The sequence below is a fragment of the Etheostoma spectabile genome, chromosome 21 (genome assembly GCF_008692095.1).
Source record: "Etheostoma spectabile isolate EspeVRDwgs_2016 chromosome 21, UIUC_Espe_1.0, whole genome shotgun sequence".
In the NCBI taxonomy this organism is placed as follows: Eukaryota; Metazoa; Chordata; class Actinopteri; order Perciformes; family Percidae; genus Etheostoma; species Etheostoma spectabile.
The window spans coordinates 16,218,843-16,233,328 of record NC_045753.1 but is presented as its reverse complement, the minus strand read 5'-3'; the positions used below and the strand labels follow the sequence as shown (position 1 = coordinate 16,233,328).

At 40.2% G+C, this 14,486-nt stretch overlaps 1 protein-coding gene across 2 annotated transcripts in view; it reads right to left on the bottom strand.

Moving 5' to 3' along the window:
* Nucleotides 1-3,050: 3,050 nt before the first annotated feature.
* The window catches only part of sec31b (SEC31 homolog B, COPII coat complex component), a 17,240-nt gene continuing 5,804 nt past the window's right edge, over nucleotides 3,051-14,486 (bottom strand). The window contains exons 6-26 of one of the 2 annotated variants that reach the window (XM_032501385.1): nucleotides 13,623-13,765; nucleotides 13,433-13,532; nucleotides 13,156-13,317; nucleotides 12,514-12,666; nucleotides 12,197-12,427; nucleotides 12,015-12,089; nucleotides 10,950-11,042; nucleotides 10,733-10,850; nucleotides 10,425-10,603; nucleotides 10,216-10,342; nucleotides 9,906-10,051; nucleotides 9,376-9,549; nucleotides 9,115-9,267; nucleotides 8,829-9,015; nucleotides 8,348-8,746; nucleotides 8,196-8,234; nucleotides 7,517-7,575; nucleotides 5,906-6,031; nucleotides 5,701-5,820; nucleotides 5,534-5,605; nucleotides 3,051-4,447 (exon numbers count right to left, since the gene is read on the bottom strand). In XM_032501385.1, coding sequence (XP_032357276.1) covers nucleotides 4,268-4,447; nucleotides 5,534-5,605; nucleotides 5,701-5,820; nucleotides 5,906-6,031; nucleotides 7,517-7,575; nucleotides 8,196-8,234; nucleotides 8,348-8,746; nucleotides 8,829-9,015; nucleotides 9,115-9,267; nucleotides 9,376-9,549; nucleotides 9,906-10,051; nucleotides 10,216-10,342; nucleotides 10,425-10,603; nucleotides 10,733-10,850; nucleotides 10,950-11,042; nucleotides 12,015-12,089; nucleotides 12,197-12,427; nucleotides 12,514-12,666; nucleotides 13,156-13,317; nucleotides 13,433-13,532; nucleotides 13,623-13,765 — 3,036 coding nt within the window. In that variant the 3' untranslated portion in view covers nucleotides 3,051-4,267. The remainder of the gene's footprint in view (nucleotides 4,448-5,533; nucleotides 5,606-5,700; nucleotides 5,821-5,905; nucleotides 6,032-7,516; nucleotides 7,576-8,195; nucleotides 8,235-8,347; nucleotides 8,747-8,828; nucleotides 9,016-9,114; nucleotides 9,268-9,375; nucleotides 9,550-9,905; nucleotides 10,052-10,215; nucleotides 10,343-10,424; nucleotides 10,604-10,732; nucleotides 10,851-10,949; nucleotides 11,043-12,014; nucleotides 12,090-12,196; nucleotides 12,428-12,513; nucleotides 12,667-13,155; nucleotides 13,318-13,432; nucleotides 13,533-13,622; nucleotides 13,766-14,486) is intronic. The other variant, XM_032501386.1, reaches the window with a different exon arrangement.

Genomic DNA, 14,486 nt, shown 5'->3' with positions numbered 1-14,486 from the left:
TAATTTCAGAGTTCTTAGTTTGGGTCTTTATGTTAACTTTTGTAAGGGAAACAGATGATGAGACAATTTATAACAGAAATATTGCTTATACACATCCATTCATCACATTTAATATTCAACTAATATATACAGGAATATAACCTAAAGTATGAGTACTTTTAATTTTGATACCTAAAAATATCTAAGTAACCTACCTTTTTGAATGCAGAGCCTTTACTTGTAATTAAGTATTTTTACATGGTGGCACTGCTAAATTTACTCAAGTAAATAACTTGAATACTTCAACCACCACTGTTATTTGTGTGAGGATTCAAACAACGGCAATCGGCAGTTTTCTGGTAATGATCCAACTCGGACTTGTCAGGGGATTTTCTGTTCTCTGGCTTGTTTTTGGCCTTCTGTGGTAAATAACTCAACGCATCCGGTTTTCTGCTGACATTAGAGTGCAATGCAAATATATTCCAACTATTTAATATTGCAGTTCTTAGTTTTCACCTGCAGAGGAAATAAGTGCTCTCAAAACGTATCAAATAGTTTACACAGGGCAGAGGAATGTAGGAACAGTGTGCTGACCAGAGACCAGTTAATACTACATCTGACTTTTTTTTTTTTTAGGATGAAGAGTGTTGAAAGTTCCCCAGTACTGAAACAATTTGTTAATTATATAATTGTGATTTGAATATCTTGTTTTACCTTTCCTCCTGGGAATTTTTCCTTTTTTTCTGACAGTTAATCGATTCATTGTAACATCTTAATCAATAATAAAAATAAGTGGTTGCAGTCCTCACATCCAGTGTTTTAGATTCTTTTCTTAGGTAAAAGTAGTAATACCACAATTTAAAAATACTCTGTTATGAAGAAAAGGCCTTAAGCATCATTGTCAAAATGCACTTAAAGTATCAAAAGTAAAAGTACCTCCTTTCTGAGTATTCTATACTATTGTGCATATATGTTGTCTCATCTATAGCAATGCATCCTATCTTATAAAATGATTTTTTTTTGTATATATATATAACCATAACGCAAAGTATTTAGTACTACTTTAGTATGAATGCAAGATAATAGAGTGAAAAATGCAATATTTCCCTTGATGTAGAAAGAAGCAGACAATGGAAAGGCTCAAGTATAGCAACAGAACCTTGAAAGTGTACTTAAGTGCACGACTTGAGTGAATGTACTTAGTTCCATTCCGCCATACTGCTCACCTTTTGTAGAAGGAAGTATTCACATCCTTTACTCAAGTAAATGCAACAATACCACTATAGAAATACTCTGCTCTCAGATGTGCATTCAAAATTGTATAATCAAAAACATATTTAAAGTAACTGAAGTAAAAGTACTCATCATTTGCAGATTTATTTGAGATTAGTGTATCATATTATTGGATAATAATGACTGATGTAAATGTGTAAGCATCACTTTAATGTTGCAGCTGGTTGAGTTGGAGCTAATCTTCCTAGTACTACTACTACTACTACTGCCAGTTAGCAATACTTCAGAATGTATTCGTTGATTATATTTTTATAATAGAAATTAGAATTTGCAAAGTAACTTTGTCAGACAAATGTAGTGGATTAAAAAAAAACGTACATTTTTGGCAGGATCACAGCTCAATGAAACTATTAAACTCCTGAGGCCACATTGCCCATGAAGGGAGCGTACAGCATGACTCGGGGCGCTTCTGTGGAATGATGTGTGTTCAATCTGGTGATGTGTGTGGTGTGAAGTGGGGTTATATTAGCATCACCCCACATATGACGGGATGTTCCCGGGGGTTACTGCAGTTCAAACCCTTTCACGCCACGCGGCTCTGAGCGTACCTAACCAGCCAGTCAGCAGCGAGATCCTGACTCATGATTTTCCTGGTCCTCTCTGTCCTGGACCAATGGAGGAGGGGGGCGGGAACCACCTGTGCCAGCTTGCAGACTGACAGAGCACACCCTCAGAATTGAATGAAATCTAATAAGTTATGAAACGCCGGTCTATTTTGGTGCATTTAAGTGCTTTTGGTTGGGGTAGGAAAATAGAGCATCAGCATCAGCTCTATTTTTGTGTGTGTAATGTGTCTAATAACCAACAACAGAGTGAAACAAATGTAATTCCCCCTTGCGGGATCAATGTTTGTCTTAATCTTACAGTAAAGTGTCTTACCAGTGGGTGTAGATCATAGACTTTATAAAATATTACGAGATGCAGAACATTCTGTGCTGGTGGTACTTTAACAGCAGAGAGCCGTTAGAGAGACATCTGCTGTTCAAAATGGAAATAGCCTGGGATGTCAGGATGTCTTCAACAAGTAACAAAATCAACAGTGCCATCATGTTAAAATACCGTTTCCTGCATTAAAAAATGGAACTTAAAGAAGCAAAATAAATACTAAAAGTAAAGTGTTAGTATTATACATTTTGATAGCAGCAGTTTAAGTTGTCGAAATGTGTAACTGCTTTATACACTGTTAGTTTAATCCATAACAATCCTTCATGTTATATTTGTTCATTATATGTTTTATACCTCAAATCTGAAGTAGCTATGGCTGTCAAATAAATATATGTGTTAATGACACTTTGTCTACCTTACCCAAGGGCAAAATGTACTAAAACTACACATGCCTACATGTGAAATCATTTCATAAAGCTGTAACAAAAAGGGCTTTAGTAGTTAAACTATTATTTACTAATGCTTAATGAGGCAGGAGACATTAATCAGTCCAAGGGTCAAGTGGCCAAATTCAATACCATGTCATTAATAATCATGGTCATGGTCAGCTCATTTTCTAATAATTTACAGATTTTGCAAATATTTCCATTTATTGGGAAGGGATTACTGTTTTTTCACTTTCTAATAAACCAAAATAAAAAGTAAGAAGTAAGAGGAAATTAAACTGCCCTTTTCTAAAGTCTTGCAACCCCCAAAGCTGTTAAAAACCAAACAATAAAACAATATGTTAACCATTAAAAAAGCCATTAGCTACCCTTTCTGAATGATGCCTTATTAAAATGGGAATCACATGTATCAATATGTTTATGATAAAAAATGAATCAAGTCTCAAAATCTATGAAGTGAAGTTTTATTTGAAAAAGATACTGACATGAGTAAAGTAAGCAACATGGACTGTATAAATATCTGTGCAACCAAAATGGGCACTGAGGCACTTTACTGCCTTCTGCTGCCATGATACACCAAACTATCCAGCTTTATGTCCAGCCACAAACCTTTGAATATCATATTTTTCATTTGTTAGTTCATTTAAGTTGGTATCGTCATATGGTCTAATCTAAAACAAAAAAAACAAAACTAATTCAGTGTCACAAAAGGATAAGACTTAGCCTGGGTAGAAAGATGAATAAAAGCACAGATGTCATTTCGTTTGCAGTTCAACATAAATTAATGTAATTTTTGTTTAGGAGCTGCCATGTGAACTCGGCACACTGAAGCAAGTCAGGGGGTAAAAGAAAAAAGTTTCAGTCACTCACACAGGCTATCAGGAAATTACCCGTGCTAATAGGGCTCCGTTAACACAAAATGGAAAATAAAATAAAACAGCAACTTGACAATCGCTGCTTGGCATTCTTCTGCAGTCCTTCCGCCCTAAAAGCCCCTCACTGCACAATCAACAAGACACAATCTGTTACAGCAGGTGAAGAGAACAATCACTATTTATGTTACATAGTTTCCTTGATGCTTGTTGTGAAATGATTTAGAAGAAAGAAAATGATGTCGGCCTGGTTTCTCCCTCCTACAAACTACACCGACAGGATATTATAGTAAGTAAAATGTAAAATGTATTCTTATCATTTCCACCCCTACCTTGGATGTAAAAGCTGCTAGATTTGTTTTCTGCAGTTGGAGCACTGCATGTATTCCATCACAAATTATTTAAAGAAAAATATGCAAGGGTGTAGAGTGTAATATGGACTATGAAAATGCAACTACTTGTACAAACACCGCCTTAATTCAAACTTATTATATTACACTAACCGTTGAATTTACACAGAATCACAACTTTCAGAATTACATTCATTTTATCGTAAAACAACCACAGCAACATTGACGAATCTCTACAAAAATCCACCTAAAGAAGTCCACCACCCAAACCAGCCTCCAGGAAGGAACATGTATGCAAGTAATGAAGACCACAATCTGCAATATCGTCAGTAAATATTCTCATTTTCAAAGCACGCCATCAGGTCAAAAGGAAATAAATACATATATATCAAAATGATAACACTGAAGTGTGGTTGTTGGTGTTCCCCCCCCACTGGGGGGGTCAGACGCCCAGCTTGTTGGCGATGGTCATGAGCACTTTGAGGACGGGCATAAAGGCGGAAATCTCGCTGAAGTTGCTGCTGCTGACCACCTGGGTGTGGACCTCCAGACCCCGCTGGTAGTTCTGGCTCGCCACACAGCGGCTGATCTCATGGAGCCCGTTCAAGATGTTGTGAGAGAGCTAAGAGACAAAAATATTACATGTTACTATGTAACCAGATGTTTAGTCGATAAAATCTCTGAAAATAGCCGTCCCATATTAAGACATTTTGACCAACAGTCACAAAACTTGAATAGGTTTAATTCTTTTTTTTAGAAATGAATGGATACATGAGTATTAAAGTGCTCATGTGCTTTTTTTGGTTTCCCTTCCCTTTATTGTGTTATGTATCTTTTTTTGTGCATGTAATAGGTCGACAAAGTGGAAAAGCCCAAAGTTCACCCCAAAGGGGGATACCATCACCCACAGAAACACTGTTTGCGAACTGCTCCAAACGGCTCTATGATAGTCCAGCCTTTACTTCCGTGACAAACTAACGTCATTTTGCGTCACTTTGTAACACGTTATAATTCTCGCCTAGTTGCTAGCATGGTTGCCAGGGCCCGCCCTACTCTGCTTCTGACTGGCTAATAGTCTTTACCTAGCTACTGCGCGTGTGCGAAAACTGTTAGTACAACAGAAAATTCGCGAAAATTGGCGAATTAGGCTGTGGTGAGCTGAAGAAGAGTTGTTTGATGTATTTTAATTTTGAAGCTCACACTGGTCTGCACCTTGCTGTGTGTGTGTGTTCTTACAAGTTAGAAAAAGAAATACATTTTCTGTCAATAGAGGTTGTGAATACTCTGAAGATATTTTTTTTCAACAGTTTTGTTTTTATTAGAAGAGAAGGAGGGAATTAAATTACGATGATGTCGTTTAACCCAGGAAATTGGTTAGCAGGGGTGTGTTGCTTAACAAACTAAGTTCAGCTTGGGGAGCTTTTTTCTTCACTCACTGGGCTGTTTGTCTTTACTCTTCCCAACTTTGTTATGTAAGTAGATGGGGATTCGTTAGTGATGTTCAAAGCAAAGTAAAACAACAACAACTGAACAGCAGCAACGTGTGTATGGTTACACAGTTTTTGTGTGATTTGGATGCATTGTAAAGACCCTTAGTGGTAATAAACACCAGCAGTTTTATTAGTTTAAGAGGATAACTCAATTAGGTCTCATTTAGAGGGAATGTAGTTTTCCTTTATAAGCTTGTGCACATGTAATCATGTCTTACCGACTGCTCTCTCAGCTTGTCGTACAGGTATGCCAAACGTTTGACTGCATCATCGAGTTTCCTTTTGGTTTGCTGAAAAAGAAATATTTGTCGTCATTTAATATCCAAACTTCTTCCTTGAACTAATCCTAGCTTGATTGCAAACTGCAAAACACAGTGCGACTTACTGGGTCTCCGGCTGCGAGCTGGCAGCGCTGCACCAGGCTGTCAAAGGTGGATTTGAGAACCATGTGTTCAGCGGGGATTTCTTTCTGCTCCACCCTTTCCGCTGGCAGCTGCTGGAGGAGCTGAGGAAAACAAGGACACACACATGAGGTGTTGACGTGTTTGCCGTGTGAGAATTCAGATGACAGCCCATTGTCACACACCAACCTGCACACTGGGCTCCTGTGGGGCTCCGGGGGGGACCTGGGTGTGGTTGTGGGGCTGAGGGGCCTCCACAGGGAACCCCATCACAGGGGCAGTGATGGGGGCTGGTGGAGTGTAGTTATCAGGGACCTACAAACACACAGCAGTAACATCCAGTCAGTGAGAGGAAGGTTAGAAAACACTGAAACTGAGCAAACTTTGACTATACAATGTATTGGGGTTTTTGTGGCTACTTTGAGGCTGAGGATCTCCACAACAAGCTGGCTGGATGTTTGACTTTAGTCAGTTTGTAGCTGCTAACTTTGTCCTCTGATTTTTGGTATAAGCAGGTAGCCGTTTATCAAAGCTTGTTTGCTGTTTGCCCTCTGCTGATGGAAATTAGGTTAATGAGAGTAGTCCTAATTCTCTGAGGGTTTGTCACTCTGCACGGCCCCTTTCAAATTACTTCTAGTCATTTAACTTATTGTTATTAAATCAAATATTCATCAGTGCAGCTTTAAGAATGAACAATACATTAAAATGAGCCCTTGATTAAATCATTTTAATTTACCCAGTATTACTACTACACAGCGCACTACCTGTACCAGGCATCTTAGAAAGGTACTTTCACTCCAAGATGTACTTCTACTGTTAACACGGGATACGTGGAAAGATTAAGTAAAATAACAAATAATGTTATTATTTTTATGGATTTTGTTATTGTTTTTATTGAGACGGAACAGGTACACAGTAAATTTCATTGCACATTGTACTGTGTATGATTGTATATGTGACAAATCAATTTGATTTGATAATCAGTTGATTGAAAAACATTTTTTTATTGTTTGTGGCTGATCTCTTGTTTTTTCACAGTGTAAGAACAACCTTGGACGGACTTTTTATAACAAAGAGCAATTATCAAATTAATTAATTGTTAAAATCAGTGATAGACGCTAATATTTTCAAGCAATGGGCCCCCGAGCCCCTACATTTGGTGGCCAAAGTACACTTTGAGTGACCCAAATGTATCCAAACAGAAAAGACTACTCAACACAGCCTTCGTGTAACACTTTCAAAAATGAGAAAACATTAACAAAATTAAAATATATCATAATTTTTATAATATCCGTTAATAATATCATGTAAATTCAAATTTAATTCATGTTGTACTCCTTTGTGGTTGTGTTTAGGTTTATTTTGTTGTTGTTTGGTGTATATAGTTACTGCTGGCTGTAATCCAAATTGCCCCACGGGGATGATAAAGTGACCTTGGCCTTTAACTTTATTTGTTCAAATTATAACTCAAATTCTTTGTAAACATAGGCTATATATTCTCTCACAGTCTGTTTTGAACTGAAAGGGACGTTCTGTGGTCTCATTCTCAAGAGAAACCTGCATGGTGGCCAAAGGGGGACACCTGCTGGGGATAGTTGGTGGCCACAAAAAGTCTCTTTGTGGCCACGGGCCACGCTGAATGTCAAACCCTGATTATTATTTGTTGGATTAATCTGTGCTAAAAGCAATAGTTGTAGACTGGAACTCTGAATGAAGGAAAGTCTGCTCACACAATTGCAGGTTTATCATTCTAATTTATGATATATTAAAAGGAAATATTGCACATAAATGCATGAATACCTTCTTTTTCCTAGGTCCACCTCGTACTGCTGGTGGGTCATTCCAGCCTTCATGAGGTCCTAAATCAGAAGATGAGTGAGAATTTAAACGAGTAGAGGCATATTATTTTCCTGTGCTCACACTCAAGCAGTCGGGTATTGTCTATACAAGACAATTTCTTTAGCCAAGGTTAGTCTACATGGCAAAAACGCGTCATTCAGCCAAATATTTCAGCAGTTTGTGCACAAACAAAACGGCAAATTTGGGCAAATAGTCAGGCAGCATCCTAGTAATCACTCAACAGTAACAATATCGCATATCACATGCATGTTTTTTGAGCTCAAACATCTATGTATCAATTGAACAAGTTGTAATATGTCTCTATTACTAACAATGACATGAGACCGACAGCATCTTTATTCAAGCCTAAAAAGAGTGGTTTTGTTTACTGTGTTTTAAGCTGACAGTCATACAAACATATAAAGTTACTAAAATTTCCCTCAAGCATACAGCGGCACAAGCATACACCACCAAAAAAACACAAAGTGACCAGAAAAATATAAAAACCCTGTACGATGGAGTGCAATCTAATAAATTAAAAAATAAAAATGCAAGGATTTTGTATTGTACTGATGTTTTTCTGGTCACTAGTGTATATTTCGATGCACTCTTATTCCATATCCAACCCTAATCACGTCACCTTGAATGTCAGACTGGGAATTTAGCCAGGGAAAGAACCCTGCAAGCCAAATGAGGTGGACAGCTGAATAAAACCCAACAACAATCAGCAACAGATTCCTATTAACATCTATCATGTGTAGATCTCTCTCTAGAAATCAAAGTTGCATCTACCTGTAGGAGGTGGGGCCACAGGTGGGGCTGAGAAGGGCTTTACCGCAGGAGCTCCGGGGCCTCCCTGTGGGTAACCTGATCCGAGAGGGACATAGGGACCAGATGCCATGGAGGTTGCAGGCCCCTGGTTGTGCAGGCCACCAGGGTACATGGGAACTGGGGCTCCGGGTTGGGAGCTGGGTGGCATGGGGCCTGAAGGAAAAGAGGTAGACGGCAGGAAGCTCGTCGGTGGCACCCCGGGGCTGGGCATGGGGGGCGGGCCCGCGGGAGTCGATGACGGAGACAGTAGTGGGGGTCCTGATAAGTTAGCAGCTGGCATAGAAGGACCTGGAGGAGGGAAGCCTGAGCGTCCGCCAATGGGCATAGGCTGAGGCTGGAATGGCTGATGAGGAAGGAAACCTAAGAAAGGACAAGGACCATTACATCAAATAAAATCAACCTGAAACACTTGAAAGTAGAATACAAATAGTCAACGTCAAACCTGGAGCCGCAGCATTATGTTGGGGGTAGGGAGGCCTCAAGGCAGGGCTAGTCGCGCTGGGCGGAGGTACATGAGAAGGCGGCGGCAGACCAGGCCCGGTGTTGGCTGGAGCTTGTGGGGTAAAAAACGACGGCATAGGAGGCTGCTGTTGGGCACCAGGGAAAGGAGCAGAGGGCTGGTACGGACTCTAAAGTTGGGGGGAAAAATAACATTAATCAAACATCAATAATTACACAATGTTGCAAGATGTATGCTTTAAAGCTTTCAATGGCTGATGAATTTATACCACAATTTGTGCTTTTTGTGCAGGAGCTTGAGCAGCAGGAGTGGGCTTAGCTGTGGACACATTCCCTCTGTTGAAGGAGTTTGAAGGCTGCTGTCCAACGGCAGCCTCTTCCTGAGCATGGAACAGCCTGTCTCTCAGCATTGTAATCCCAGTCTGGGAAGACAAAATTGTGCCAACACACCAAAGGTATTTATCACAATCCTAATGGAGCAAAGCTATGAATTTGGGGTTTTGATATGAGGTTACTGCAATGCCTCTTACTTGCTCTGAGTTCTCAGGCAGGTAGGCCATAGCAGTGGCCAGACTGCCCTCAGCCGCCAGTATGCCAGCGTAGCAGGTTAGCTTCTCGGCCAGGATGGGGCTCTGGACAGCCACCTCGCTGTTGCGGAGGCGTTCGATTGACTTACGCAGCATCATTACTTTTTCAACCAGATCCTGAAAAATACACAGACATGTCACTGTAACTGCTACATTCATCAGTGGGCTTACCTTCAGGCTACAACGGTATGCTGCAATTGTAGCCAATATATTTTTATTAAAAGTTCTTTTCAAACTGCTACAGTAGTTTTGAATGTCAGTAAAAGCAACCCTTCCTAATTCCTCATGACATGAGTGGGATCCTTCTGGTAGACAGAAGTAAAGTACAAATAAATAATTACCATGGAAAACTATTTATCAGCTTCTCCTAGGTTGATATTGTACAATACTTGTCGATCAATTTAAGATGTGGTAGCACATGAAAACAAGACTCCACACATATTTCACATTTGCAAATTTTACAAAGATTTTACCTCCAGACCAAGAGGGGAGGAGCAGTCTCTATGCAAGGCCCAGCACTCCACTAGCTTCTCAATGTTCCCAGAGCAGATGTAACACAGACAGGCCTGCAGGCAGCGCTTCTCTGTCCTCTCATGCTCCAACCGGCCTCCCAGGGTATCTACCAAGAAGAACTGCAGAATTATACGAATATAAGGGAGCATGAGAACAAACCAAAAGGTTATTCTGCAAGTAAAACAAGTACTCCTAAAACGGAAGAGTTTGTCTGAAAGCGAAGCAAGACGCAGCATGAATAATGTGCTGCTACACTTGTGAGCAACTTACCGCACAGACGGGCAAAATCTTCAGGGTGAGCATAAGTCAGCAGAGCAGCGAGAGCCTCCTTCCAATTGTCCAACTCACAGCTTTGCACTATGTCTCTCCAGTTCTGGGTCACCACTGATGATATGAGCTACAGTTGCAAACAAATTCTATTTAATTTCACCCTCTGTGATAGCACCATCGGAAACAGAATGAATCAAACACACTCATACCATTGAAATGCTGTTCTTTTGATTGCTTAGGTATTTTTGCTGAGTTTTCTTGAGCAGCTCCTCTCCTCCACTGATAGACAACAGGATGGCTTCAGCGTAACGGCCATCATTCAGACACAGATCCACAGCTCCCTCAAAGTTACCAACCAGCAGCGCCTGGCTTATTAAACCATTAGTATCTTCAAAAGAATATCAAGGTCATTAGCCATCAACACAGCAAAATAAACTGCGGTTTAATTTGCAATCTCAACGCTGAGATGTAAGATATCTAAAAAAAGTAACATGCGTATGCAGATCAGAGATTTTACCACATGATACAGGGATCTGGAAGTTGGAGTTCTCCTTTGGGGTCTGGCTAAAGAAGTCTGCCGGTGAAACAGAACCAGAAGTTCTAGCATCACATACCGCAGTTGCTACATCAGACCTCTGGAAATACAACAGAGCATATATTTAAACAAAAAAAAAATGGGTACATAAACAACAAAAATATTTGAATTTAAACATTTTGTGTGCAGACTTGCTGACCTCGGTGGAGAGCTGCTGCATCTTTTCTGCCAGATCTTTGGCATCTACTCCGTGTCCATTGTGCTGAAGACTCTTCCCCAGGCATCTTGAAATCTGAATAACCACAACAGTTTTAAAGCTAAGACATAAAGGATATGAGTCATAGGTACATTCATATATATGAAAGATATCAGCTAATAGCTAGGGATGCACTGATGATGCCGTGCGCATGTACTCGTAATCATAAAATTTCTCTGATACAACCACACCAAATACTACCTCGTAGCAACATGACATTAACTTCCCCTTCGAGCAGGTAGAGGCAACGGAAGAGCAATGCCAGCAGATTTTTTGGCTGCAAAAATAGAGGGTCTAACCCAATACATGATTACACTTGACGACCAGCCATTGTCAGTCGTTAATAGTACTGGGTGAACGTCTTTTCAGTGTACTGGAGCCGAGGCTTGAGCATCCCAGCCGTTACAACATTATAGAAACCATGTTTCCAAAGCTGCTTTTTTTGCCGTAAGAGTCACCACTACTATTTAGAGTAGCAGTGTCAGCCCAATAACTCGCATCAGCTTAACAGGCGTAAACATGAAGAGAGCAATATTTCAATCTGACTTTGCGTTCTTCATTCTTTTTAAATTTCACTCTGTAGTTGGATATTAGGAATGATATGATTCATTTTATTGACACTAGTTTAGGGAAATGGCCAGCCCATGGGCACTGAGCTTTGAATAGAAAAAATGCATGGTACTTTGAAAATACTGCTTTGTGCTGATTTGTTCTAATAGACCTTTTTCACGGCAGACATGTTGACATGCCATAGTAGGAAAAGCACAGGTGCATTCAAAACCATTAATGATGGCTGCATAACACTTAAGAGAGGCCCCTGGTATTGTGCATGCTGACTCATTAAAATTACTGGATGGAATTGAGCCATTGTCAAAAGGGGTTATTAGGTACTCGTATCAGTACTTGGTATCTGTGAGTACCAAAAGATTACCAAACTTGGTCTTAAAAAAGTGGCATCGGCGCATCCCTAGTAAAAGCTACGTTTATTATTATTTATTATCAGATTACCTTTATCTCCAATTCATCTTTACTGAAACCCAAAAGTCTGAGGAATTTAACGCGGGCTTCATCCTCAAAGTTGACCTGTAAACGGGGAGAGTAACTTCACTTTTAAAAAAACAACAAAAAACACCACACTGTCTAACAGACTTAATGTAATGTCTTCATATTAAGACAACGTGAGGGCCCACCAGGAGGAACTTCCATATGTCCTTCTCAGCGTCGGACTTAGCATTATGAATTTTGGCCTGGCAGTAGTTGTTGAAGGAGCCCGACTGCAGCGCTGCCTGCAGCTCCCTGGAGCGCTGGAGGAACTCTGTCTCCGTGGTAACCTGGCTCACAAACACTTGTCTGGGAATAGGCTGGGGGCTCTGCACCGGAGGCAGCAGGGGATTGTCAAAGGTTATCAGCTTTCCACCGAACTGGAAAAAAACAAAAAACACAACAGATCAGTCATGAACGCCTTTTCCATTAACATGTTTACAAAATATTTTAATGTTGCACTTACAGCAAAGGAAGCCCCCACTGGCCTGCGCACCCACTTAGGTGGCTTCTTCAGAGGGGGAACTATGGTGTCCTGGACTGTAGGCTGAGGAACTTGGAGGGGAGGCAGCACCTGCCCTGTACCAAAGGGATCCATTGAATCAAAGGAGGACGATATCTGTAAAATTAAAGGTTATAAAAGTTAGAACAAACACAACTCGTTGGGGCAGAGCTAAAATAAAAGTGATTATAACAACAATCGATTGAACAAATCAGCAATTATTCTGGTAATGATTAAGCAAAAATGTCAACATTTTATCATTTGCTGTTGGAGTATCTTTGAGTTTTGGACTGTTGCTCAAACAAAAAATACATTTAAATATGCCACCTTTTACTCTGTGAAACCGTGATGGCAAATCTAATTATTTGTCTAACATTTTTTTTGACCAAATGATTAATCACTACATTGAGAAAACAATCAGCAGATTAATAAATTATAAAAACAGCTGTCCTTCAATCCAAATTCCAGGCAGTCATCTTCCAAATTCAATTTTATATTGCTGTTTATTAGTCAATGTCAATCCCTTCACACTAATACCATCTTGTGGACAAACAATGCAATACAGCCTTTAGGGATTTAATATGCCACAGTGAGAACAGCTACTACCATATTGGCTGTGCTTTGCTGCTGAGCCTTTAAGCTCCCTCCCATAACAGAGTAGACAGTGATTCTCCCATCAAATGAGGCAGCTGAGAGCAGGGCTGGATTCCTGGGGCACCACTGGACATCGAAACACCACTGGTTGGTTGTTGGAAGCTCATAAATCACCTAAAACGGAAGGAAATGATTCTTGAGAATCCATGGCATTGGTATTAAGTCTCAATAATGAGGCGAGGCAAGGAAATTCCGGCATAACAGAGAAGCAGCTATAAACTTCATATACCTCTCCAGTGTTTGGATTCCAGCAGAGGATCCTGTTGTCTTTAGCACTACTCAGTAGGAGCTCAGAGTCAGCCTGGCTCCAGGATATGGACAGAATCCCCCTGGAAGAAGACACCAACAGAAGCAACATGCAGTATATTCTGCAACATGACATAACAACTGAAAATGAGCACAAACTGTTAAAGCCTCACCTTGTATGGTTCTCAAAGACTTTAAGGGGTGACGTGGCAAAACGGAGGTCCCACATCTGGATGACTGGCAGTCGGTCATCTTCAGAGGCTAACACCAACTGAGTGGCCACATCAGGGTGCCAGAGCATTCCTGAACAGTGCATCTGAAATCACATAACAGATGTAATTCATTATGATAAAAGAGATTTTTCTACATGGTGCAACATTATTAATTTAACTTTCTGTCTAACCTGGAGGCTTAAAAAGATGATCAAAATAAAGGCTGCACCCCCCCCCCTGTCACCGATTTTTTTTTATAGAAAACCACAACTTATTTTAGTTTTTTTTAATGGTTTAAGTACCTATGATACTGAATACTTTATACAATAAAATAAAAATGATTTAACTGGCCAGCAATCAGACCTGCATTGATTGTGGAACAGTGGCCATTGTGTACACACTGACAAAGTCTGTGACTAACTGCTATACAAATGTTTAAAGTGCTCATATTATACTTTTTTGCCGTTTCCATTTCCTTTATTGTGTTATACATCTTTTTTGTGCACATTATAAGTTTATAAAGTGAAAAAGCCCAAAGTCCAACCCAAATGCACTTACCACCTCCAACAGAAAAATCTGCTCACAAACGGCTCCAAACAGCTCTATTGTAGTCCAGCCTTTACTTCCTTGACAAATGTGCATCACTTTGTAACATGTTATAATGCTCGCCTAGCTGCTAGTGTGGCACGCCCCTATTCTCTGCTTCTTAATGGCTAGTAGTCCTTACCTAGCTACTCCACATGTGCGACGCCCAATAAAGATGGAACAGAAGTGTGATGCCTCACTCGGTAGCTAAAACAAAGAGCTCAACACACAGGGTGAAAA